The sequence below is a fragment of the Cardiocondyla obscurior genome, linkage group LG19 (genome assembly GCF_019399895.1).
Source record: "Cardiocondyla obscurior isolate alpha-2009 linkage group LG19, Cobs3.1, whole genome shotgun sequence".
In the NCBI taxonomy this organism is placed as follows: domain Eukaryota; kingdom Metazoa; phylum Arthropoda; class Insecta; order Hymenoptera; family Formicidae; genus Cardiocondyla; species Cardiocondyla obscurior.
In genome coordinates, this window is record NC_091882.1 from 2,044,602 (window position 1) to 2,069,386 (window position 24,785).

The 24,785-nt window shown below is 43.7% G+C and overlaps 1 protein-coding gene across 3 annotated transcripts; it reads left to right on the top strand.

The window, feature by feature from the left end:
- The first annotated feature begins 13 nt into the window (after positions 1 to 13).
- On the top strand, positions 14 to 24,149 carry LOC139110126 (uncharacterized). Of its 3 annotated transcripts, XR_011546950.1 has the most exons (8): positions 14 to 227; positions 762 to 968; positions 1,433 to 2,125; positions 2,352 to 2,729; positions 2,992 to 3,166; positions 19,571 to 19,659; positions 23,324 to 23,436; positions 23,555 to 24,149. XR_011546950.1 is itself a non-coding variant. In XM_070669712.1 (6 exons), exons 2-6 carry the CDS (start codon positions 943 to 945, stop codon positions 19,586 to 19,588), a joined length of 1,290 nt encoding a protein of 429 aa, XP_070525813.1. In that variant the 5' UTR covers positions 14 to 227; positions 762 to 942; the 3' UTR covers positions 19,589 to 20,081. The 3 variants fall into 3 exon arrangements, 2 of the variants coding, with proteins under 2 accessions (XP_070525813.1, XP_070525811.1); XM_070669712.1 differs by lacking the exons at positions 23,324 to 23,436; positions 23,555 to 24,149 and having other exon boundaries at positions 19,571 to 20,081; XM_070669710.1 differs by lacking the exons at positions 19,571 to 19,659; positions 23,324 to 23,436; positions 23,555 to 24,149 and having other exon boundaries at positions 2,992 to 3,478.
- Positions 24,150 to 24,785: the final 636 nt, after the last annotated feature.

A 24,785-nucleotide genomic window follows, 5' to 3' on the forward strand; every position in this document is an offset into this window, starting at 1 on the left:
GAGCGGCAATCGAATCTCGCTCGTTTTCGCGAGAGCGAATATGTTACGTACTTGGAGCATTCAAGTTAATCGAAGTTCAGACAGGAAAGAGCCGGAAGTATCGAAAGTTCGAAGAGAAGCCATTTTACGTGCTTCATTGAACGGAGACGCAGCCGTCGGTGCTTGATCGGGGACAGTCTTTGGCATCATCGTGAAATTGCGGGAAGCAACGAGCGTCAGTACTCGCGGTAAGTTCTCTTCGTATAAAATTATATTAGTTTTTCCGGATTTCGATGCGCGGACCGTACATTTTGGGCGATCGTCTTAATCCGATTCAATCCGTCGTTGGCGATGGATTGCTTCGATCAATTAATTGCGTATTAAACTTCGCATCGGGGTAAATATACATTCGCGTCGGCTTCAAATGCCGCGCGATCGATTAATTAATCATCCGAACCTTTGGCGTACGTGAATTTTGCCAATGGTCATTTTCGCATATTCGCACGGCGTATAACCGTTCGTTCATTTCAGCTCGATTACATTTTTCATGTGTGTAATCACTCGTAGATAATCGCCAGTGTCTGTTTTACAGTCGTAAGGTAATAGCTCGCGCAAGGCAAAGCGCTTTTGCGATAAAAAAAAATGCTGCGCGCGGCGCCGTCTTTTCGTCGCCGCGGCGGCTTCATTTTCGTCAATTTCCCACCGTAAGTTACCGCCATCTAGGAAACGCGGGCAAACGGCGCTTCACTTTTTGCACCTCACTAATATCGAGTCGTTTCCAGGTAACGAGATCGAAATTCATCTTACGAGAAACGATCGTCGAAAGCAGTATTCTGGAGCAGCATTTCCTGGAGACAAGATCGGAAATCTGATACAAAGCGAAGCAAGCAAATTCCCGCGGAAGGATTGCGATGACGGAGAAGCGACCGCAGCATTACACACATATGAACCTCAAACATAAGAATGAGCAGTCCTCAAGATAAACTGAGGTAAAAAGTTAAGTGTGCAGGCTTGATTTTACCTCGAAATAACATTCTGATTGATTAAATGTATTCGTTAAACCAAGATATTTGTAAATAAATTAAAATTATAATTTGTGTGACGTCTTACGGTATCCAAGGTAGAACTCTCAAAAAGAGACGAAGACGCCTCTTATATTTTTTCTAATTAAGTAAAAGAATAAAATTCTAACTCGCGTACATTAAATATGTAAAAAGAAAATGAACAGAGAATATATCAAAAGTATTCTCGTTATTGGTTTTTGATTCGTGTTTAACTCTTTGGATACCGGCTACATTTATGCATATATTGTTGCGAGAATAATTCCAATCGATCGCGTCTGATTGTCATTCACACCTGTGCGTAGTATCTATATACGTAGCTGCTCGCATCACGATCGTGGTGGGCGGCCAAATGAGATAGAATTGAGGATTGTGAGCACGGATATTTCTAGCTTGGGCGAGGACCGGACGAAGGTGATCGTATCCGCCTGCGAGTCTTCTTCCTGCCATGAATCTGGGACCACTGCCAATACTCCAGACACGGCATCCTTGTCGAGACGAAAGTGCTTGTGTCCTTCGCGGCCGCCAACGGCTAATCGTTGCACGGCCTTTCCCAGACGAGTCTCTTTCAACGACGCCACCGTCGTCGGAACTAATGACGGCGATGATCGTCACGCGGCAAACGTGCAAGATGACCGTCTCAAGAGCGCGCGTCTCGATACTGATAAAGAAATCGAGAATAAAGCGGAACGAGAGACGTTCTACGACATTTGGCAGGCGGACGACTCGTCAACTGTCAGAAGCGAGGACGGATACTTGGAAAGTACACCGAGGATCGACAATTACGTGGAGGACCGCTGCGGAGTATCAGATTGCACTTTCAGCGGCGACAAAGGCTACGGTTTGCAGTCGGAAAATATCGGCGAGCAGACAGTCGAGAGCGATGAGCGCAGGAGAGCGTGGCCTGACAGCAATGACGTTTGTTCGGTGGATCGTTTTGCCGGAAATAAGCCAAGACCCGGCGAAGACGATACCGCGTGGAATAGTTCATCAAATTGCATCTACAAGAACACGGACTCGAGCGATCATGATGAGTATCGAATGCGAGGAGGCTGCGGCGGATGTTCCTGTGAAACACGCGGAAAGTAAGTAAAATATTATAGCGCTAAAAAACTTTCAATGTTACTTTTTTTATTTTTATTTTTTTTACGATTAATAGTATCTGTTAAAAAATAAATTGTAACGAGTTAATAATTTATATTAAAGAATAAGTTTTTGATAACTATTTTTAAAGTATTAAAGTAAAATAATCATTGCGCATCGAACGTTTTATTTAAGTAAATTGAAATTAACAATACAACATTTTTGCAGCGTCTGGAGGAGTCCGCAGTATTACGGCTGTTGCTGCCGAGGAGTCGTGCCAAATGAATCGTGCGCGTCTACCCTGGATGAGTCCAAAATAAGATGCGTTATGCCGTCGCGTGTCTGTTCCCGTTGTCCTCGAGTCTGCAAGAAAACAACCAGATGCGAGCCGCCTCCATGCATGACGGATGTCCGAAGTTGTGACGGTGGCGGATGTTGCGGTGGCTGTGGGCCACCCACTCGAATTTGCACACCATCGTCAAAGATCTGCAACTTACCGGCTCATTCCTCGCGCGGAAAATTACCTTGCGCTCCATGTTGTCCTCAGTTTCCTTGTTCCATCAGTAGCTGCAAAGATTGCTGCAGTGGATCCAACAATTATAAAAAGTACAAACATTATAAGTTTTTTTTTTGTAAGAAATCTTACAATATTTTGTCGATTATAGGAATTTTTTAGCTTTAAGTTTAAATTTTTTTTAACACTTTTATTTATATTTGTATTATATTTATTGTATTATATTTATTGTTTCATAACTGAGATTGTAATTTGTTGAATAATATTAAAAATAAATGACAGCAACAATAATTATGCTCTTCATAAAAAATTATCATTATGTTTTGACTAAAATAAGGATAATTTATGTTTCAGATTATGCAGCTCAAGATATCTACCTACTACAAGTGGTGGATGCTGCGGCGTCAATGATAGAGCGAAATGCAACACCAATGCAGCTTGCTGCCGGGTGAGATTGCCGTGTGAGTGCCTCGGTGGTGGTCTTGACTGTCGACGATGCGGAAGGAAAGTCTACCAGGCTGAAATGCAGGTAAGTCCAATATTGCTTTGAAATTGAGATTCTATCATTTATGCCGAATTATCTCGTTTAAAAAATATTTAAACCAACACATGCGAAGAACATATCGTCTATCCAATAAACGGAAATGTATAAGAAGTATGATTCTACTGTGACACACAATAGGTTGCGACGCGTAATAGAAAACAAATATATTTTGAAGCAAATATTACAAAATTTTTTACGCATAATTTATTGCTTTCCAAGATCGCCTGCGGAGTGAAGTATCATAATAATTGCTTCAGTTGCTTTTGCTGTCGAAAGCCATTGGAACCACTAAGTTACCAAGAGAATAACGGCGAAATTTACTGCAAACGTAATTATAAAATTTATGAAAACGTACATAACTTAAAAGATTTTAAAGACATAACTTTTATTCGAGCTTCTTTATTTTTTAATACATTCTGTTGCTTTCATTTCGCTTGAGTTTCTTCTTCGATTTAATATTATCATGTTTGGCCAATTAAGATTAACTGAGTTTCTTCCATGAATTGCACAGAATGTTACGTTCGTAATTTTGGACCGCAAGGATACGGTTACGGCGTAGGAGCCGGTGTGCTTCAGACTCCCTTGTGAGTCTACGAGCTCGACTGCCGAATGTCGATCGTACTGCGAAAGCATTCAAGTATAGTTATGACATTTCTTTATACGTTTCTATTTCTTTACGACAGTTATAAAGTCATGCGTAGGGAGAGTTCAATGTGTATTAAAACATTCGCTTTTGTGTGTCACGAGATAACATCTTGTACATTTCTTCGTGCGCGTACGATATTTTTGTGAGCGTTTTTGCTAAATAAACTTTGTTACCGAATACTCGGTTATTGTCGTTGATATTTAATACGTTTATTCGGTAATAAGCTGCGAGGGGAAGGTAAAACTTGAGGTCGCAAGCGAAAGGGAGTCGCAAGTCGAGAGAGAAACATGATCGGAAAATATTACACAGCGGTAGGAAAAGTGAAACGGTTGCTCTTTATGCCAAGCAGAAAAGAGAATAATGTATTCGGGTTATTGAGCCTCTCTGCCAAGGTGAATTGCACAAAATGACTCGTCAGAAACCGATTGCGGAGTAAATTCGATACATGCGAAAATAGGGAAGAGGGTTAACGGGGGAGGACTTGAGGCGGGAAAAGTGGAAGTAGGAAAGGACCCGCGACGCGTTGCGGAAGAAAAAGGATGACTGGAGGCGGGCACGAAGGGTACGTTCGCGGGTTTGCAAAACAGAACGAGGCAGGAGACGGGAAGGAGGTGGAGGAAAGAGTGAGTGGTTGGTTTATTGAGTCTCTCTCCGGCGCGCGGTGGATTTGTGCGCGGAGAGAAGGCGCAGGCGGAGGGGCGTTTATATAGCTTTCAGGCGCAGAAGCTTAATCTAATTTCAAATATAAATCTGTTCTCTCTCCGCTCTCTCGTCTCTATCTCGTTCTCTTTCTCTCCTTGCGCTCTTTTCCTTCCATCTACCGCGCTCGCGCTGCCGGCGCCCTTCCAATCCGCATAGAACGCGCCGCGCTTACATTATACTCGCCCGGTTACGAATAATGTTTTTCGCTTTTCCCATTAACATTACGAGACACTACGACTTACGCAGCGTGCCGTCCAACCGGCGAGCACCGCTTTGTCGCGCGTTTTCGATATAGGTACAATTATGAGAGCGATAAGAAAGAAAAGCTGGGGGAGGGTACAAGTAGTATAAGCGATCGCTCTTTCCTTTTTGCGCGGCTCGCATCAGACACAGTGAATACCTTAATCTTTTTACCATCGTTTCTCGTAGAATCTGCAGAGCTGGGTCGAGCCCGGTCAAATTATTGCCTTCTATAAATTTTATGAGAGGCACTTGCGACGTATAACTCGAATTAGGTCGATTTCTTTTTTTTTTTTTTTACAAAGTAGGCCGCAAACTTATTCGTCGACTCCGTCTTTTCCGCCGGATATAGTTTTCGTGCGTCTCTTTCTGGGGAAAATTAATTATGCTGCTTTTCCACGCGACTCGTACGGTATTATAAAGGTTTATTCGTTTCGCAGTATCATAAAGATTTTTTTTTCTGCGCGGGCAGTTTTGATTTTCCAGTCAGTTTTCTTTCGAAGTGGTTGCGTCGTTTCGCCGGCCATCACGCGAGACCGAATATTTACACTACAATCCGGAACAATTTCGGATTTTTTTCGCCGCTCGTCGCCCGGGAGTCTATGCCAATTTACCAATGTAAACCGGTGTATTTAAATTGGCCCCGGGCCGTGGGCCAGCGGGTGCGGGAATTTAAAAACGCTAGCCGCAATTTTTTCCGCCACCGCGGCGACGGTAGCGAGATGGACCATCGCCCGGCGCACCGAAATCGGCAAAATATCTCTTTTCGTTTGACGGCCGCCGATTCGGCCCGGGTCTTTTGTGCACCGCGCGGCGCGCTTATTTCGAACCGGTATGAAAATCAATTATTTCGTTAATTCGTGCGTTACATTGGCTGTCACGAGGCCATCACTGTGAGCGACAGCGGCCCAAGGCGCTATTTTTCAATTCCCGATGTCGCCCCCGCCTTTCGCGAACCCGTATTTCCGTCCCGTTTTGTCGTTCCCGACGGCCTTATCTTTATATTCTCTTTTTTTTTTTTCTCTCTTCTTTTTTTCCTCCCTTTCCCCTTTCTCTCTTTTGATTTTGCATTCACTATTTGATAGTCTCCAAGTTCTTTGAATCTTGAACTGCTGCATTTTTACCGGAGCTCATCGTAATTTTTTTTTTTCTCTTTCTTTCTTTTTTTTTTTTTTATCGACTATCTGAGATTATTCGAGGCAGTTAGAATTCTATTTTGAAGATTTGTCATCAGTCAACGATTATTCTTGTGAAACCAATGTAGTAATGGAAGCTTTAAAATTGCATTACATGTCAATTCATGTGTTTTAAAACTAGATAAATCGGTTGGTGTTAACTGTTTAATTAAATTTCTGTCTCATTAATTTCACTTGCATCGTTAATAAGCTTCTCAATAATATCAATAAGCATCTACGGGCAGGAATAATCAATAAATTGCATTTCAATAATTTCACATCGACCTTTTGTCGAAGTGGTCACCAACCGATCGTGTTCTGCAGCTTGAGAAAATCGCACAGCGCTTTTGCTACGTAATTGACCACAATATCTGTCAGGAATTTTTTTACGAATAAGAGAGAAATTACTTTTTAGCATTTTTACCCTTTTTTTTATATAATTTTTATTCTTTTATATAATAAAATTACATGAAATGATTTGAAATTGGGATTTGCCTCTCGCATTAACGCAACAAATATTTTTTAAACGATGGCAATATATATATCTGTATATTTTTTTAAATATTATAAAGTTTAACGTCTTCGCATAATATAAAAATCAGCGTGTCTCTCTTTCTCTCTCTCTCTCTTTTTTGTTTTTTTAATGTGAAAGCCATTTAATATGTTGTTAGCGCGTGCAACGCTTGCTCGTTCCATATGTAAAAGTTCCTTTAATTTGATCGTTCCATATGCAAAAGTAACTTTAATTTATTGCAATGCGTCTGACTGCTCCTAATTAACGTACAGCGCGAATAAAACACGGTACAGTTGATGCGTGATATGAGTTCCAGTCTCTACCGTCGCGAGCGAGTGTATAATTAATTACCGGCATTTGGACATGCGCGTAACAGCAGTAAAATCGCGGCGGCAACGAATTTTGCGAGCGTCGTCCCAGCTCTTCGCGTATCGCTGTCGCGTAACGTCCGAGATTAATGTCTTTACATTTGTCAAAGCGCAACGCCGAAAGACGTCGGCATCGCCCGGCGTCTCTCCGCGTGACGGTGAGCACCTTTCGGGGTAGGTAGGGCGCCGAACAAACGCCGGGATCCCCAAAGCGGCACCCCAAACACTGTCACAACATACCTATGGTAACGGGGCCATCCTTCGGCGATGTGTTAAAAGCGGCGCGTTATTAATAGCACGTTATGAATTAGCCATTTTTATGTGGCAGGTAGAGGCTGCCGTGTGTTCCCATGATACGTTTTCGATTGGCGGGGAAGTGGGCATGTTTTGGGCCTCATAAAATTATCAAGAATATGCCACGTAGCTCGGGGAAAAGTAGAGGAAAGGAAACGGATAGAAATTTTCACGGGTAGATACGTAGGAATTTTGCATTGGCACGCGGATCGCGTTGTAGCGTTCTGTAATTTTTATTTGATGTAACAAATTACGCAACGTTTTATCGCGGATTTCTGTATGCGATAATTTCGATTTGCGACGGACTAGCGCTTGTCTCGCAGCGTTCTGTACGCGACTTACCGCCCGCGTCGACGTAGCGGTGTCGATATATGCACTAGCATTTTGCAGGCTTCTCCCTTGCGTCAACATTCCGCGATATTTTTGTCCATTTTGAAGATCCAAAACGTTGAATGCTTTTTTAGTGCAATTTCCTATTAGATTTAATAAAAGGAAAATGCCAAAAGGTATCGCAATCCAAATAAACAGGCAACGGCAATGCACATTATTTTTGAAGCCGCGCAATAAAATAGAACCAGAACTGGATAGCGCGGAGAAAAAACCGGGATCCTGGCTCGCGGTTAGAAAAGTGCGCGGCCTCGGTTAGATCTCGTGGGATGGGCGTATGCCGTTGGAGGGTGGCGGTGATCTTATCCCGTGTGTCTAATTGTCCGACACGTGGACGCTACCGTGAAGAATCTCCCGCGTGCATTCGGAGCACATTGCCATTCATTCGGAATAGTGCTGAAGGGGTAACGAATTTCAATCTCCGAAACGACGCTTGTCGAATCGGCGGTATTTAAATCAGATTAATAAGCCCATGCAGGGAGAATCGCGCCGGCCTTGGTCACGTTAATTTATTTAAGGCATTGATTTATACGTGTGAGAGAATAGATAACTGAAAAGTGCATTATCTCTCTCCGTAACAGCACTTTGATTCTACGTGCAAAATAACTTTTTTATTTTCTTTTTTAATTTTTTTTCTGCAAGTTGAAATTTAAAATTTAATTATGAGATAGATGGTTACGCAAGATTATTGGTTTTTTTAATTTAATTATGAACAGAATATAGGATCGCGATTTTATACTAATGATTAAAGGAAATATCGTTTAAATCGTACGCACACTTTCTCGGGAACCCCTTTACATATTTTAGTCAAATCAAATACCGTGGCAGCAAGGGGGTTTCGGGAGAGGAAACTCTCGTCGGTGATATCGGCCGGGTCTCGATATTTGCACGGGCCATTGCTGGCCGCTCCCGATCTCCTCGTCGACGCGATCGACGAGCGATACGATATGATAACAAAAACGTTAATAATAATATGGCCAGGCGCGCAGGACGTGGTCCTGTATTCGTGGCAGCGTGCGCGCGTTTAATTTGCATGGTATAAATCGCGTTTCCGGTCGAGCACGCAACGCAAACACGCGTTACGCCCTCGGGAATCCCTCTTCGAATCGACGAGAGAAAGATGGTCGCGCTCTCTCGCGTCCGTGTCGTATTGTGCCCTGACCCCGCTAATTTATGATTCGATAAATAAATCAGCGCCTCCCCTCTCGCCGTTTTTCCTCCGCTCTTCCTTGCCTCTGTTCTTGTACCCCGTTTTGTTGTGCTACCACGCTCGCGCGCACTTATAAGATGATCTTTGGGGGTTACGCCCAGTTAAACATCGCACGGCTGCGATCGTCGGACCACCGAAGGGTGGCTCTGTCCCTTGCCCTCCCTTCTTTCGGTTACCGTGTTCTCGCTCCTCTGCGCCCGTTTAGCACACGCACGCCGACGTGCGTTTACGCGGAGTATCCCCGCGCAGCATTTTTGATTTCGTTACGTTTCATGATCCGCACGCGAATCATGAATATTCACGGCGCGCCTGCACGCGCCGCTAAATTTCGATATGTGCAAATGATAACGTAACAAATCAATTGATTCTCAAATCATAAGCGTCTGTAACGTTGTGCGAAGGCATCGTCGAAATCTTTCGCTGTCCAGTCACGTAATTGCCAGCGTGATAACTAAGCGCGGTCTTGATAGCTTACGTTCGTTCTCCAGTCTGCTGAGAACTTGCCTGTTAGAGGTTTACATTTTTGTTCGATTTCATCGTTAACTCTCCATTCATTCGTCATTGTGATAAATTTTTTTTCTTCATGAAAAATATTAGTAATTTTCCAGATTTCTTTTCTTTATTTCTTTTTTTTTTTCTTTTTTTTTATGATACAAATATAAATTCTGATTCAGTTAGCACGTTGCGAATGGGGAGCCGGCGTCTTTCAAAAACTTCTCGTCTCAGCAAGAAATTTTTTTAGATGGATACTCGAGTCGTCACATTTTTCGATCGTTTTTCCGACGCCGAAATAAATAGACGATTATGACTTCGCGGCCTGAAATTTACGATCGGACCCGAATGGCAATGTTACGGCCTCGGGTTCGGAGTCAGACCCATTTTCCTCTGCGTTTTTATTATTTTCTGATAGCGTGTTTACGAGGACGGATGAATGGAAGCGTATTTTATGGGACAAGTATGGGTTTTAGATTAGGTAGTTTTGACGCTTTTGCAAAATATATATACCTATATGGGTATTACAAGATATACGGTCCCGTTTTATGGTTTGGTAAATTTTTAGCAGCTACCGCTTACTCGGTTGTGCGACTCACCGTTTCCAGCCATTCTATAAATTCATTCTATAAATTCGCGTTAGATCAGAATATCAATCCGGTCGCTATATTTCGCGTTCCATTAATTCAAGTAAATGCATACGTAACTTATTCAATTGAATTTACGCTTAAAGTATAAAACAAATCGACCTTCCAATTTTAATTCGTTTCTTTTAATTTTATAATACGATTGATACGCGGGGTATTTTTTTTTTTTAATCTATAAGGCGCAAGGCCTCAAAGAATATACATAATGGTAATGCGAAATTATTACCTGACTGGTTTGCTGGTAAGCGGAAATAGCCCCGGTAAACTGGTAAGCGGGTACGTCGGCAGTCGTAGCGAAAAAAGGGGTTGCGCGGTGAAGGTTACACGCAGAAGGAGAGAAGGAGAACCGAAAGAGAGAAGTAAAATAAAATCAGAACGGTGTCATATGCGCCTGCTTGCATGATAAATGTAGCGATTTAAAATCGAAATTTCTCTTTTCGTGTGCACGACGAGCCTCGACGTTTGACTAATGGTCCCGCATTAACTATTGGAGCATTAATAGAACGGCGCGCGGAAATTTTGAAAAATACATTCGCCCCGACAAGAGAGATTAATATTTTGCAGCTCTATCTGCCTCGCTGCGCTGTACGTCGCGTATTCTACGGCCCACACGGACGGGGCCCGCGTTGATCCCCGGCTAATGATAATGGGCTCGAATTGCCCGATATTGTATCTACATCCTCGCACCGTCCGGAAACTCCTTGCCTAATAACCGGGAAAATTACGCCTTTATGAGATAAATATACGTTACGTCAAGTAGCATTAAACTCTCGTCCTCCTCTTTCGGACGAGTCCCGCCTTGCAGATATTTCAATATTAAAATAAAGAGGAGGACGATCTCCCTGCGTCTTTTTCCGGTTGCTCTTGGCCGATATTTTACTAGAAATTAGTCGTCGAGGAACACGGAGAGTAGCGACGACGGGGTGAAAATGGTCGGGAGAAAAATATATATTTGGCGGCTACTTGGCAACTTTGAAGTCAACCCTTTTCTCGGGTTAACTGAAACCTACTCGACAAAAGTGGTGGAAAGTATCGGGCGAGACGACAAGACCACCCATACGAAACAAGAGCGAGTTGACACTCGGGGCACCTAGTCGGACCAACCCTATTGTCAGAGGATCGGGAAGGGCGGGTTTCGGGGTCAGGATGGACTGTGCTTTACCGAGCGTGAAATATCCCTATTCTTTAAACCATAATAGTTGCCGTTCTCTCTTTTTTTTCTCTCTCTTTCTCTATCTCTTTCTCTCTTTCTCGGAATGTCACTCTTTTATGTTGCACAAAGCGTCGGGAGACCATGAAACGTGAGTCGTAGTGATTGAGAAGAGCAGATGAAGAAAAACGCGCTCGAGCAATTCGAGAGAAAACGCGCTATCCTGTTCTCGTCGCAATCGTAACCTGGCATATAAATAACATACCGCTTCGTATCACTTGTATTTAAAGGAAAAAAAAAAAAAAAAAAGGAAGTTTTTATCAATTTTACTTTATCATTAGATTTTTATCGGAGGGAAAAGGTAAACGTGGGATATTTAATTTTGCCAAGTATATCCGAGACATAATTGCGGATGCGATTCGAGGTCTTCTCATTATTGGATATTAAAACGAAAGTGAAACAGAAACCACCGCCATTCGCGCAGGGGTGAAAAGCAGAATGGCAGGTTCGGTCGATGCAGAAACGGGGGCGAAAAGAGTAAAAGAAGGACGGGTACGGAGGGTGGAAAGGTCGAGGGGGAGGGAGGGAGGGAGGGAGGGAGGGGTCGGCGGGAGAGAAAAAGGGGGAGGCAAATGGAGAGGCAGATGGATGCGGAGAAGCGCGAGCGAGTGGATGGAGATTCCCCATGACAGAGGATGATAATAATCGGTCGAGCGTTTTCTTCCATTTCGCTTTATTATCATATTATTAAAAAAATCCCCGTGAAATGTTATTAAAATCGCTTAAACGTCGCGTGCCGTGCCGGCGTGACGCGGCCAGCCATTGTCCTTTAATTTAATAATATTAAGCGCGAACTTTTCGGGGGTTAACCCAACGTGGGATGGGATCTCGCCCTCCCCCCTTTCTCTCGTATTATCCAAATCGGATTCGTATAGTGCTCTCTTTATACCGTAACCATTTAGGGAGGTGTCCCTTATCGCTCGCTATCGGGCGGATATTTTTTTGCACGAGTTTAATGTACGCGATTACGAAATCGAGATTAAAATATTTCAACGTGCGTAGGAGACACGTAAATGCCACGCGTTTACATGGATGAATCGGTAAACGACTCGTTTAATGCGTGCATAATCGCGCGGATAATTGTTGCGATTATTATTTCGCAATAGCGTCGCGAAGTGGTACATTCGTAATTGCGTCTCATTTCCGTGGAAACGGGAATAACTTCGGCGGTACCGCGACATATTCTAATGTCGGCATCTTCGTAAATAATTGATTATTTCGGCGCGAAACGCGTCGCCTTCTGGCGCTTACGGGTACCGTCAATGGTTACGAAATTTTCATCGCCAGCTGCCGGAGCAACGATCGTCTGCAGATCGATCGGTGTCTGGGAAGAATCCGGGCGGATAATAATGCGTAACTATAATGCCAGCGGCGCGAAGTAGAACGAATCAACGTCATTAGCGTCGATCCACTATTGGACGCGTCGGGATGTGCAACCAGGCGAGTCGTTCGCCTGTATTTGTCGCATAATGGTGTCGCATAGATCCAATTCCGTTTCACGACAATGCATTCGCAATACATGGATAGCGCGAACTCGTATTTTGCATATATACAGCGAGGCCTCTATTAAAACGATATTTCCTGACGACTTACATACGTAAGTGCCGAGTCTTTTACTCGTCGATTACGTACTTAATTTTAATTACGCTGATCTCTCATTTTATAGAGCAAGTTTTCTCTCAGTTATTTAATTTTAGAGAATTTGATATAAATTTTTTTTTAATTATCGAGATATTCTTTCAATGATGTTATTTTATTACGGACGATACGTAGGGCACAGTATCTACGTTAGAATTGTGACAAAGTTTTAAAAATTGCTTAGTGCTAAACGTACAGATTTATTTCTTGTCCGGTAAATAGAGCTGGGCCGGTAGCGCGAAGCGATTCCGACAGAATGGACCGACGTAACGAGACGAAAGTGGATGACAGATCGTTTCTCTGTTCCGCGAATAGGCGTACTATGATTGATTATCGGAGGAGCGACTTACGCGCCTCGGATTCGTGCCTATAGATACGTCGCGCCTTTATGTCATCTCGCTACGGATATAGCTGCGAATCGTCGCAGGGTTACCGTTTCCCCCTAACTGCACCACGAGCCATCGCGCAATTTTTTTTAATCGCTTTAATCGACGCGCGAAAATATTTCTTTTAGGATAGAATTTAAGCGCGTTTTAGGCTCTTCGCTGACGAGGCCGCGTATCGCTCCGCGCCGCTCTCGATAATTAAATTAAAAATGATTAAAAAGCTGGAGTTTGTCGCTCTTGCGGAACGAGACGAATTAAAGTAAGCGACGCGCGGGTAAACGGTGACGATGGAAATCGGAAGCGCATACGGCCGTTCGGAATAACAAACGATCGAGGAAAGAAAAAAAAAAAATTGGCGAGTCACATCCGCAGGATCGCTTTCAAGCGGCGTGATCGTGCGACGCGATTGAATCAATCGAGAGGGAGAGTTCTAGCGTGCGAGCGCAAGGGGTGCACGCCGCCTCCCGTCCGATAAAAGGATGCGATTTTACGCCTCTCTATCCAACATCCGCGCCGTTTATCCCTCTCGCCCCGAATGCCGACAATTAGTCGCCTGCTTATGTCCATGATTAATGGACATCTACGAGTGCGGCGAGACGGCGGGCGTGTGTGCGTTCCAATAGCACGAGGAGATGGAGAGAGAGACGGGGCGAAGCGAGAGAGTTAGCTGCGAGTGGCGGTGATATTCCATTAATGGCCATTATATTCATCACGCGACAATGCGTGAGGTTCTTATGACGTAGCAGACGGTCGCGAACGGTTGCGTAATGGTGGTACGGTGTCACGGTGCGAATCTCCCCGACAGTTTGCGACAACGTCACTTCTCCCCCGGCGGCAATAAAAGGGCAGAAATAGTAAAATGCGGAATAATGCGCGGCAGCAAATTAAATGCGGAAAAGTATAAAGGGATATTTTTTTTTTTTTTTTTTTTTTAACGCAACGGTGAAAATGAGCCAAGACGATTTCTCGGAGATTATTATTATTCAGATGCACTTCGCGTACTTTTTACGGATTATTCTCAAGCTCGCTAATGTGCGCTCGTTTGAAAATCGATAAAATTCTCCGGCATACTTGCAGTCATATGAAACGACGTATGAACGATCCGGCAAGAGTCGATGTCGTAGAAAGTGCAAATATTTTCGTATGCATATACGCAAATATAATCGCACCTTCGGTAGGGACGTCTGTCACAAAAGGGCATATCACGAGAGCTGACACTACCGCGTCTCTAAGCAAACACGTAGTCGCGACGTTTTTTTTTATCCCCTTTTTCTTCCCCGTGTTCCTCTCTCTCTTTTTTTTTTTTTTTCTCTCCTCTCTTTTCCCGCGACACGTTGTTGCACGGCGAGCGCATGTATGCAAAGACAATATTTTGAATGTATAATGAACGGTGCGCGAACAGGAATAGGGTGGTCCAAGAGGCTGCGGCTTGTCAATTCCGCGGAAGTTCCATTTCCATATTTTGCATTCGCGCAACACGGCCATCTACAACAACAGTTTTTCGTTAGCGCGGGGGCCCTGGGCGCGCGTATTCCACACGCGGGGGCGGAACAACGGTTAGGGGGAGGGGGAGGGAGGAGGCTTAACAATGTAGCGGGTGCGCGTGTGGGTTGTCGGGACCATATTATTTTTCGCGTTCGACGTTCGAGGCAAGAGGACCAATTCCCTCGGCGACGAAAATAAATATCCGCGCGAGAGCGCGGCGGAGAAAGAGGAAAAACATATTTCGAAATTAATGAACAAAATTAATAGGAGCTGTCATAGGGGCGCGCTGCGTAGCGCTGCATTAATTAAAATGCGATACACAGGTATCGCGCGCACGCCCGCACATGTACGTTTGGCTTTCATAATTATAACCGTATCGCGGTAGGAAGGGTGTAACGTAACTCGCGTGATTATGCGTGTAAATTAATTATCCATTATGCAATGCGCGATACGTAATGCGATCGTACATTCGTACGCTATCCGCGGGAGGTACCAAGTTACAAATTACCGGCGTTAAGTTGCGAGTATGGCCGATGAACCCTTGAACAATTCTGGAGCGTACTTGGACCTGAACGATCAAACAGTAATGAATAGATACGAATTATCCGTGATAAATACTCGGCGATTTTAACGTTAATTAATTAACCGCGGATCTCGGTACCTCTTAAGGACATTCGTCTGGGATCGGAATTTCGAGAAATATCGCAATCGAACGTAGATCAGATTTAGGTCAACAACTCCGTGACAGCTACTTAAAGCGTGCGGTTTCCCAAAGGACTATTTGGTCAGATTAGCCCGCGTAAGTGTGCTCTAATCCTGTTAAAATGTTTGCCAACCGAGGGAGAAGCTGGGAGAGCGCGGAGACCGAATTGTGCTCCTCTTGTGTCCGGATGTACACGATGTTCGTTTATATTTGCACAGCTTGGTCAAACATTGGAGTGTGCCTTTTAGTAACCCCCGACGCCTCCGGCAAAAACGCGGGTACGCTGTTATGGGGATTATATTTGGTGCGCGCAGTAAAGATTTAAGATCGCCGAGATTCAGCCTCTCTCTCTCTTTTTTTTTCCCCCTCGCCCCTTCGTTTCCTCCGTAAACGCCGCCCGGTCGTCGAAAAAGCGCAGCGCACTTGACGAGACGTTACAGCTCGACGCTCGCAATTATATGTGAAAACGCTATTATATGTATCAACGTCGACGTAATTGATTATACGCGGAAGCAATATTTAATTGGACAATAATGATGTGAGCGATAATGTAAGAGCAGGGCCAATTAGCAGCGCTGCGGTTGCGGTTCGCGCCAGCCATATATGTCAAATTACGGCGTATCGAATATAAACGGAAACATTGAACTAACAATGTCGCTAAAAATAATGACGTTTACAGGAATTGCAAATCGAGTAGCGGATAAATCCTGCTGCTCGGTCGTGGAAACGCAGATTTTTTTTGTCTTTTTTTTTTTTTTGTTAAACAATCGATAAATCTATTTAGGCGATTTGAACGAAACATTTAAGAGCGGGGCAAAAAAAACAAAAAATAGATATAGGTATGTAATTAAATAATTAAGTAAGGTAGATGATAAGTACAATATTTAAGTAAAATTCTTCACGAGGGTGGAATTAATAAAAATATATTACGCGTCTCTCGCTGACGTGTATCAGTAACTCATTATCACGATTTACGCGTTAATTCGGAGCTTGAGAAGCAAACGGGATGATGATGGTCCCGCGACGGTAAAGCGGGAAGCGAATTATGTGACATACGTAATGACGGGGCAATGCGTCATAATAAAATCCTCGATCTCGTGTCAGGAGTGCGCGCTATTGCACGGCCGGCCGGCAATCGGCCATTATGCCGATTCCATTATGTCGGTATTATTGCCGGTCACCCCGGAGGAGAAGAGAGTGACTGATGACGAGCGCCCGGTCTTTCGCAACAATGCCTTAACAGCCGTGCGATAGTTTGCCATTGAAAAATTCGAGGAAAAAAAAAAGAGAGAGAGAGAGAAATGGAAAAAGGCGCCGTGGAAGAGGCTGGATAATAAAGAAAAAAAAAAAAAAGAAAATGAGAGAAAGAGAGAGAAAGAGGAACTGTCGAAAGTGGGCGGCATAATCCGACCGTTTCTGAAAACGGGGAAAAAATGGATAGGGGCTGGTTCGGTCGGGAGCGGAGTCAGACTTTTTTTTTTCACGAGCACGCTTTTTTTTTTGCGGAAAATGGGGTAAAATCGACCGCGTTAGTCGATTTCATTGTTAGGGACTTGATTTTGCGACCATTATTAGAGGTGCTGAAACGTGCGATCGTTGATCTCGCCGCAAATACCGGGGTGCTGCCCCGCAAGGTTTGCCCCCTTTTTATTTAGCTTAATTTTTTCGTTATTTTATATCGCGCGTATACATTCTTTATGAGACAATGAATAAAATAGTTAAGAAATAATTCGATTGAAAACATTTGAATCTCGGAAATGTATTACGGCGTTGCTTGGAGAGACTGTACCTTCTATATTACGTTATTATAGCCAAGTGTTAACCAACGCCTTTAACGAAAGGGTGTCGTCCCTTCCTCCCTTTCGCTTCCTCCTTCCAGCCGGTTCATTGAAATAGAAGAGTACCGTTTCACCCTCGCACAGTAGGACAGTAAGCAATACGATCGTGTAAACGTGTACAGAGTGTTATGAAAGTATTTACTCTTGTTTTTAATTATGAATTTTTTCGAGTCAAATTACCTTGTAAAAATATTATAAAAGATTTTAAAACATTTTACAAGAAAGAATCTATTAACATCCGTATAAATGGGTAATTTTATTATATATTAATGAGAGCTCGTCTTTTTCTCGTTCAGTGAAAAGAGAATATGCGCGGTGGTTGAATCAAGGTAATAGAAATCCACAATTCACAATGTAATTACAATGTTTGGAATGCATATCGCAGATTACCATAATAAAGTTTGATCGCATAAATTATTACGAGGTATATCCGCCGCTGATTAGTTTCATGATGTAATAAATTCTAAAAGATCGCCATATGGCGTAATAAATTTACGAAAGGACAAGAAAAGATCTCTATTGAATTACACTTTTGCTTTGATTCTGCGAAATATTTTAGAAACTTTCATTAACGTTCAAACTATCATATATAAATTTTAATAAAACCATATTATATATATGAATGCAATATGTTCCAATATATCTTCGTCCATTGTGAGCCTCGCTTTACTCCACGCGTTTAACCTAATATTTTCGTAATATTGCACCAATAATCGTTCCAAGTCTGATTATTGGAAAGAAAAGGTTCATCGCGGCTAGAGAGCGGAAAAGAATCTCGATATGTCGTTGAGAGGGATGTACGTGTGTAGACGGTAGAATCGGTTGCTTCGAGAGGGCCCGGTGGGATGAGAGTCGAGACGAAACGCGGGGGATGTTGTTCACGGGTGGAGGAGAGAGCGTTGAGAGAGGACCGAGCGAGAGAGAAAGAAAGAAAGAGAGAGCAGGAAAGAAGATAAGGGAAAGAGAGAGAGAGAGAGAAAGTGTGAGAGAGCGGGGTGTGTCTCAGCGCCTGGCCGCGACATCGCCAATTAGTCATCGACGCTTAAAAACAGCGGGGGTGCGCTGCTCCACCTACCTACCTACCTACCCCTTGCAGCTCTTCGGATGCAAGCGGGATGCGCGAACGACTACCCGCATCGCGTCGCATCCGCGAGAGGAAAAGCATTTTATCGCGCCCCGCTGGAGTGACTTACTTGCATACTGTCGCCGTTCAACCGCACCCTCTCTCGATGGTCCAGATTGTCTAATTGCACTCTGGCTCGAACGGGCGCGCGATGAAGCGTTGGGGTTTCTTTTTTTTTTCTCTCCTCCCCCTGCCGCAGGAATCGCCTCAGATTACACCGGAAACGCGCTATCGACGATTGATGCGATATTTATACAATAATCGCGTATTGGGCAAAAAACATATAACAATAGAAATAAACTATTTTTACATATATATATATATATATTTTTTTTTTTTTTTTTTTTAACGAATTAGATGATATTGGAATATATTGGAGTACAGGCGAGCTGATCGGTCGATTATATTTATAAGTCAATAGTATTTAAATATTTTTTTCGTTTCATAGTTTTACATTTTAAAATTTAACAGAATTTATAGAAATAATATTGAAATCGAATTACGAGGTATTTATTGGAAATCTGACAATTCCTTTATCCTTCGCTTTTAATAGTCTTACTAAATAATTTGCAGATCGTCGCGTTAAAAAGGAAATAGGGACTTTTCGGATCGGATGTACCGGGGATGTCAATCCGCGTTCGTCCTCCCGTTATAATCATAACTATGTTTCATTATAACGATAGATATCAGGCTGGAAAGATTCTCGTGGAGAGCTCGTTTACCGTCTGGACATGAATATCCCTCTCTAATATCCAAGTCCGAGCTGTAGATAAGGGTGAAGAAGTGAAGTGAATACAACAAGGGGGTGCCGTAGGCAGGGGTCTTGTGTGTAACATAGCAGCTGCTATTGACACCTCGATACCCTGACTCAAATGGAACCAACCAACTCCTCTCGCGTTGCACGGCATAGCTCCGCTGCTGCGAAGGTCCGCGGCAACACTTACCGCGCCTCTGTGTGCGTGTCGTTACGTTTGTGCGTCTGTGCGCGTTGGATGCGGTACACCGAGGAACGATTGAACGCACCTTCGAGAGGATCGACGTCGCCCTCTCGGTGCAGAGAAGTAGGACATAAACTTTGGTTACGTTCAGCCGTCGCATCACCCGCGTCAATTTGCCCCTCTTTCCCCTGCGTTTAATAAATCTTTTTAATATTGAATAATTTTTGGCAACGACGAAAGACGTCGGATTTCGTGGATAGGGCTTCTTAGGTTTTCGACGATTCGTATTAAAGAGTGTACATAGTATATACGTAGTATATTAAGCGCGAAATTTTTACAGTGGACTTTGTTGCAAGCATCTCTTTAACTTAATTTTATTTCTGTATGTTGCAGGCGATCGTAGCTGAATAACTACTCCGCTGAAAACTATCCAGCTGAAAACTACCTTGCTGAAAACTATCCCGCTGCTGCGCATCGAATCGGTAAGTCGATGACATTTGTTTATATTCAAACGCTTCGGACGATTAAATGCAATAACGCTTTGGTAATTAGATGGAAAATTTTTATTCCGCGAAAATTTGTGCGTTATAATACCGCGCGAACCGGACACGGGGATGTAAAATATTCCCTCCCCCGCGCGAGAAACAAGTTATGAATGCTTTAAGGGCGCATTTAAATTAATTTTCTTTCACGTCAGCCAAGTGTACATTGACTAATTTAATTTTTGCCCGGCGTCAAATCGCGTTTCAATGCTCGGTTTAAAATTCGCATGAATAACAAATTTAATTAAATAAAATAAGAAATTATATTGCCGGAATAAATAATTATATGAGGTTGAATATGTATTTACCGCGCGGTGTTACTGTCGGGCGTGGCAAATCCAATTTCAATGTCGTTTTCAAACGCAAGCTTTTTACCAACTTTTCCTCCGGCCGGCCGGCTCGCTCGCGCGGATTCAGCTTCCCCCGGCCGTATAAGTCACGATAATAGTGAATTTTACACGTACGCATTTCCCCGCGCGACGTAAGAGAGCAGATGCGTCGCGCCTATCAACAAGCAATTACAACACCGGCGTTACATTAATTATTCGCGGATGAAAGACGTGAGGTAGGCAGGCATTTCTCTTTATTCGCTCGATTGAACGATTAAAGTGACCTCCGGGCGGCAATAAACAGCTTCTGCATAATTCGGTAATTAAAAGCTTTACCTCTCTTTCGCCGTCGCTCTTTCCCTCTCGCTTTTGCTCTCGTTTCTTCTGCCGCCTCGTTGCTCCTGCAACGGAATCCTCGTGATGTACATTCAGCCCTCGTAAATTTGCATAACTCGCTGCCTGGACCAGGTAAGCCTTTCCGACGGGATAGAGACAAGATGCCTAATGTCGCGGAAACTTTTTATTGCCGTTTGGAAATAAAGAGCGGAATAATTCGGGCATTAAGACGATGACGACGCTTACGCACGCCGATAGAAAGAACCCTTTGTGTTTCCTACTAATAAACGGCTCGGCGGGATCGCACGCGGATTTAGGTCGAGGTAGAAAGTAATACGAATCCGTCGATCGCATTAATCCAATTTTGTTATATGCCTGTGAAAACCTGGCGAAAGAATTTTCTGTTCATTTATTTAAAACAAAAAAAAAATAAAAAAAAATAACTAAACAAAATAAATTAAAAATAGTAAAAAGTTTTACCGTTTAAATAAAAATTTTCAGACTTTATAACTTTTTCTATAGTAAGTTTCTATGAAAAGTTTTCCTTTTAGACGAATATTCGCTATCGTACATCCCAGTTTTTCTCAAAAAAAAAAAAAAAAAAACGTAAAAAGATCTATAAAATCGAGTAAATCTGTTTCTGCAACTTTCGGGTGGGGAGTACCTTTTCCCTTTTCTAAAATCGATGTCTTCATGAACGTCAAATTTCATTTTTTTTTTTCTCTCCGTAATATTTTTAATGGCAGGGTATTTAAGAAAATTCATTACGAAGCCGATAATACAATATAATTATGTAAATTTCGTCCGCGGTGGGGTACGAAGAACTATCGACGAGCCGGTATAATAATCGCCGGTCAAAGATGAAGGGCCGCGGTATTGCATCGCGGCGAGTGGCCTGTCAAAGAGATAGAGCCGCGGAATTACACGAACGGGGAGGGCGGACTTACAACGCCCCGGGGATGTAATCGGCCGTGGGTCGTGGATGATGCCCGGGCTCTCTCCTACTTAGGATCGGCGGACGTACACGCGCACGTAGCTCTCGCACGGTGGCACGCGACCAATCCATAGAAATCCTTTATAGACGCGGCGTGCGGGTGACATTTCTGGACGAGTGTTCCTGACTGCCGACCGACATACATACGCGAAGACAGATAGCAACTATAATACCGTCGTCGGCTTGTGCCGCCGCCGTCTCCATCCCTCCGACCCTTTAAGACACTCGAGAACCACTCCGCTCGACCAATCAATGCCACATGTACGTGTAATCACGCGTGGATAGCACTTCTCTCTCCCATCCTCCCCCCTTTTCCTCCCCCTGCGTGACGTGGAGCACGCACTTCGGACGGCGTAGATCGCAGACGGGACAAGATTTCGGCATAATAGTGGAACGCGGAAAGAACTTTTTTTTATTTGCGCGGCGATAAAAACTTTTGCCGAAACCTTCATCGTCGTCGACGGTAAGCAGTCCGCGCAATGTAGATCATATGTTCTAAAATACAGATAAGAAATTTTTTTTTTTAATTTAAATTGAAATTAAAATTTTATTTCGAATACAGCGAATTGTCGTCCAGTTGATTTTTCCGCACGAAACAATGGCGTTTTCCGAGCACAATATCCGCAGTGCGGAATCAAAAGTTCTAAGAGTGACAATTGAACGAATGTCACGTAATTGTGTATCGAATTGTCTTGCCTCGCGAGTTTGTTGCGTGGGGAAAAAAAAAAAAAAATAAAAGGGGGCGAATCGCGAGAAAGAAGTCACGGGATAAATGGAAAACTAATAGGACGTGTTCCCGGGATAATAGTCCGGTTTGATTTTCAAGCCGCAATCGGAGCCGCGGTACCGCATTCTCCTGTTGGCGTTTGTTGTTCGGCTGCTCGTCAGCCGCAGGAGAGATGTCGGTGTGCACGCTTCATATATATGTATACGTATACACGCCATATGCTGTCCAGGTAGAGAAGCATTTTTCCACAGGCACCTGCAGTTTAAATGAACCAATCGTTTGCGTTTTTTACCCCTTTCGGCCGAATGAAAAGCGAAGGAGCGAAACGGCAGAGCGACGAAATTCGCGAAAACCGATTGCGAGAATCAGGTGGATCACGAAGGCGTCGGGTGCGGCTTGAAAAACGCGTATCTCCGGCTTTCTTAAATCATTTTATGGCCTTTTCTTATCTTAAAAAAAATAGTGCGACGTGTTAATTAACTGTTAATTGTTAAAACTGACGCTGATTAACTAATCAGTTATTATTAACACGCAGATAACTGATTAATTAATCAGCGTCGGTTTTAACAATTAACAGCTTGCTTAACGCCAAGCGAGAGTCAACCTCGGCTTTGAGATTTAATTTAATTTTAATATTTAATTAATATGTTCTTCCAAAGACGGTCTTCACGATTTTCGAGATCGAGGACGATCTAGTGGAAGTACCGTCTTTGTCTGGACATACTAATTAAATATTACAATTAAATCGAACGAGAATAACGAATAGATAGGCGCGGAGAATGGGGGGACAGAGGGGGAGGACGAGGTGAGAGCGAGCGCGGGCCTACGTGCCGCGCGCTAAGTATATTCCCCCACCACTCCCACTCTCGCTTCGTCCTTCTTCAGCGGTCGCGCAAGCACACGTACGTATTACTCGCTACACAGCAGCCACGTGTGCACGTAACAAAAGTAATTAGCATTTGCGTTAAACGAAAGCCTCGCGAATATGTGAACTATCCTCTCCTCTCCATTCTCCGTGAGAGGAGAGCACGTGTAATTTCTCCGTGCGACGAAAGCACGTGTGATTCTCCGTGCGAGGAGAACACGTCCGATTACGTCTCCTTTTCTTGAAGTAAGTAAAGTCCTTACGCGTTTATCTCTCCGAAATAATCTTTTATTTCAGAAGTGTTGCGTAAACTCGCGCGGCTTTAATTAATTATTCGGACTTTTTGCTTGCAGGTGACCAGCGCGAGAACGAGACGATCGGAGAGGAAGCTAGTCATCCTGACGGGAGGTCTGAGAGGAGGAGGAGGCCCGGGACGGGCATCCTGCTTCGGCGGAGCAACTCTTAGGTGAATATACATTTTTTAAAATAAAATATTAAATAAAAACTTTTACTTTTTTTTTTTTTTAATTTATTTTATGAATTAATTTCATGTCTACATTAATATTTTTTTCTTTCTGTTACAGTCACCGGCAGAAATCTTCAACTCCGCTGACGCTCATGCAGATCGGTGAGTCGCAACATTTATTTTTTTCGTAGTACAAAATTTCGTTTTGCAATTAGGGTCTTTTAAAAAATAGCACACGCGTAGAGCGCTCATGGTTTCTTCTAATGTATATAAATTTATAATATAACGTAACGATAAAAAAAAAAAATTTTTTTAAATTCTAAAATAAAATTAATCTCACGGGATTTTCTCTCGGAATCTAAAATAAATCGTTTCGGTCGATCTGCCGATTATTAAAGATAGTTCTTTTGGCGTCTGTTAACCGAGATTTATCGGAAGCGGGGAAATCCTTGGCGATGCGGCTCGGCTGTGCACAGCCTCCGATATTATTCCCTAATTACGCCCGGCGTCTGTTTACGATCCGATCGTTTCTCTTTGTGCGGGCGAGTTGCCCCCTTCGCGTGCTCCCCCCCCCGGTTCCGTGATACGTTCCCGATATAGCGCGTGCACGCGGGTAAACGCCGGCACGTCTAAGATGTGTATCAACGTTGTATCGGCACGGTATTACGTGCATGCTTAGACGTGCGCAACAATACAGTCATATAGGTTCGGATATAAGCTTCCAGGCTCTTTCATCTTATCGCGGTATCAACGTCAAACGCACCAGACGCCCCGACTCGACTCGACTCGACTCGACTCGACTCGACTCAGGGCTCTCGGCTCGCTAGCTCGCTTAGCTCGTGTGCTCTCTGACTGGTTTCCGCCCATTCTCATTCTCCGATATACACCCAGCTCTGGACCAGCCGAATGCGCATAGCGGAAGCCGGTTATATCTAAACCTATACCGATAGGTAGGCAGGTTGGTTTGGCTCGCCTCTTGTAACGTATTGCTTTTCACGACGACGACGACGGCAACGACGACGGCGCGCGTGTTCGTACCGTACCTACGAGACCGATCGTAGCTACGCGCCCGATGCCATGCACGCGATTTCTCATACGAACGCGGGCACGGGCTCTCGAATGTCATTAATTTCCCTAGCGGTGAAACATTTTATATTGAATTTTCCCGTTGATATGCCGCGTCAACCTTCCCGCGTGACTTTTCCCGAAAGAAATATTAGAATCAAGCTCCGCGGGGCCGACCTTTTAGTTAAATTCTGATATTTCCGCAGAGAAGTTCGCTCTGCGAAATCGGTGTCGAGGCTCAGCTTCGATTTCTTTAATCGCGCGCCGAACCACGAAATTGCGTT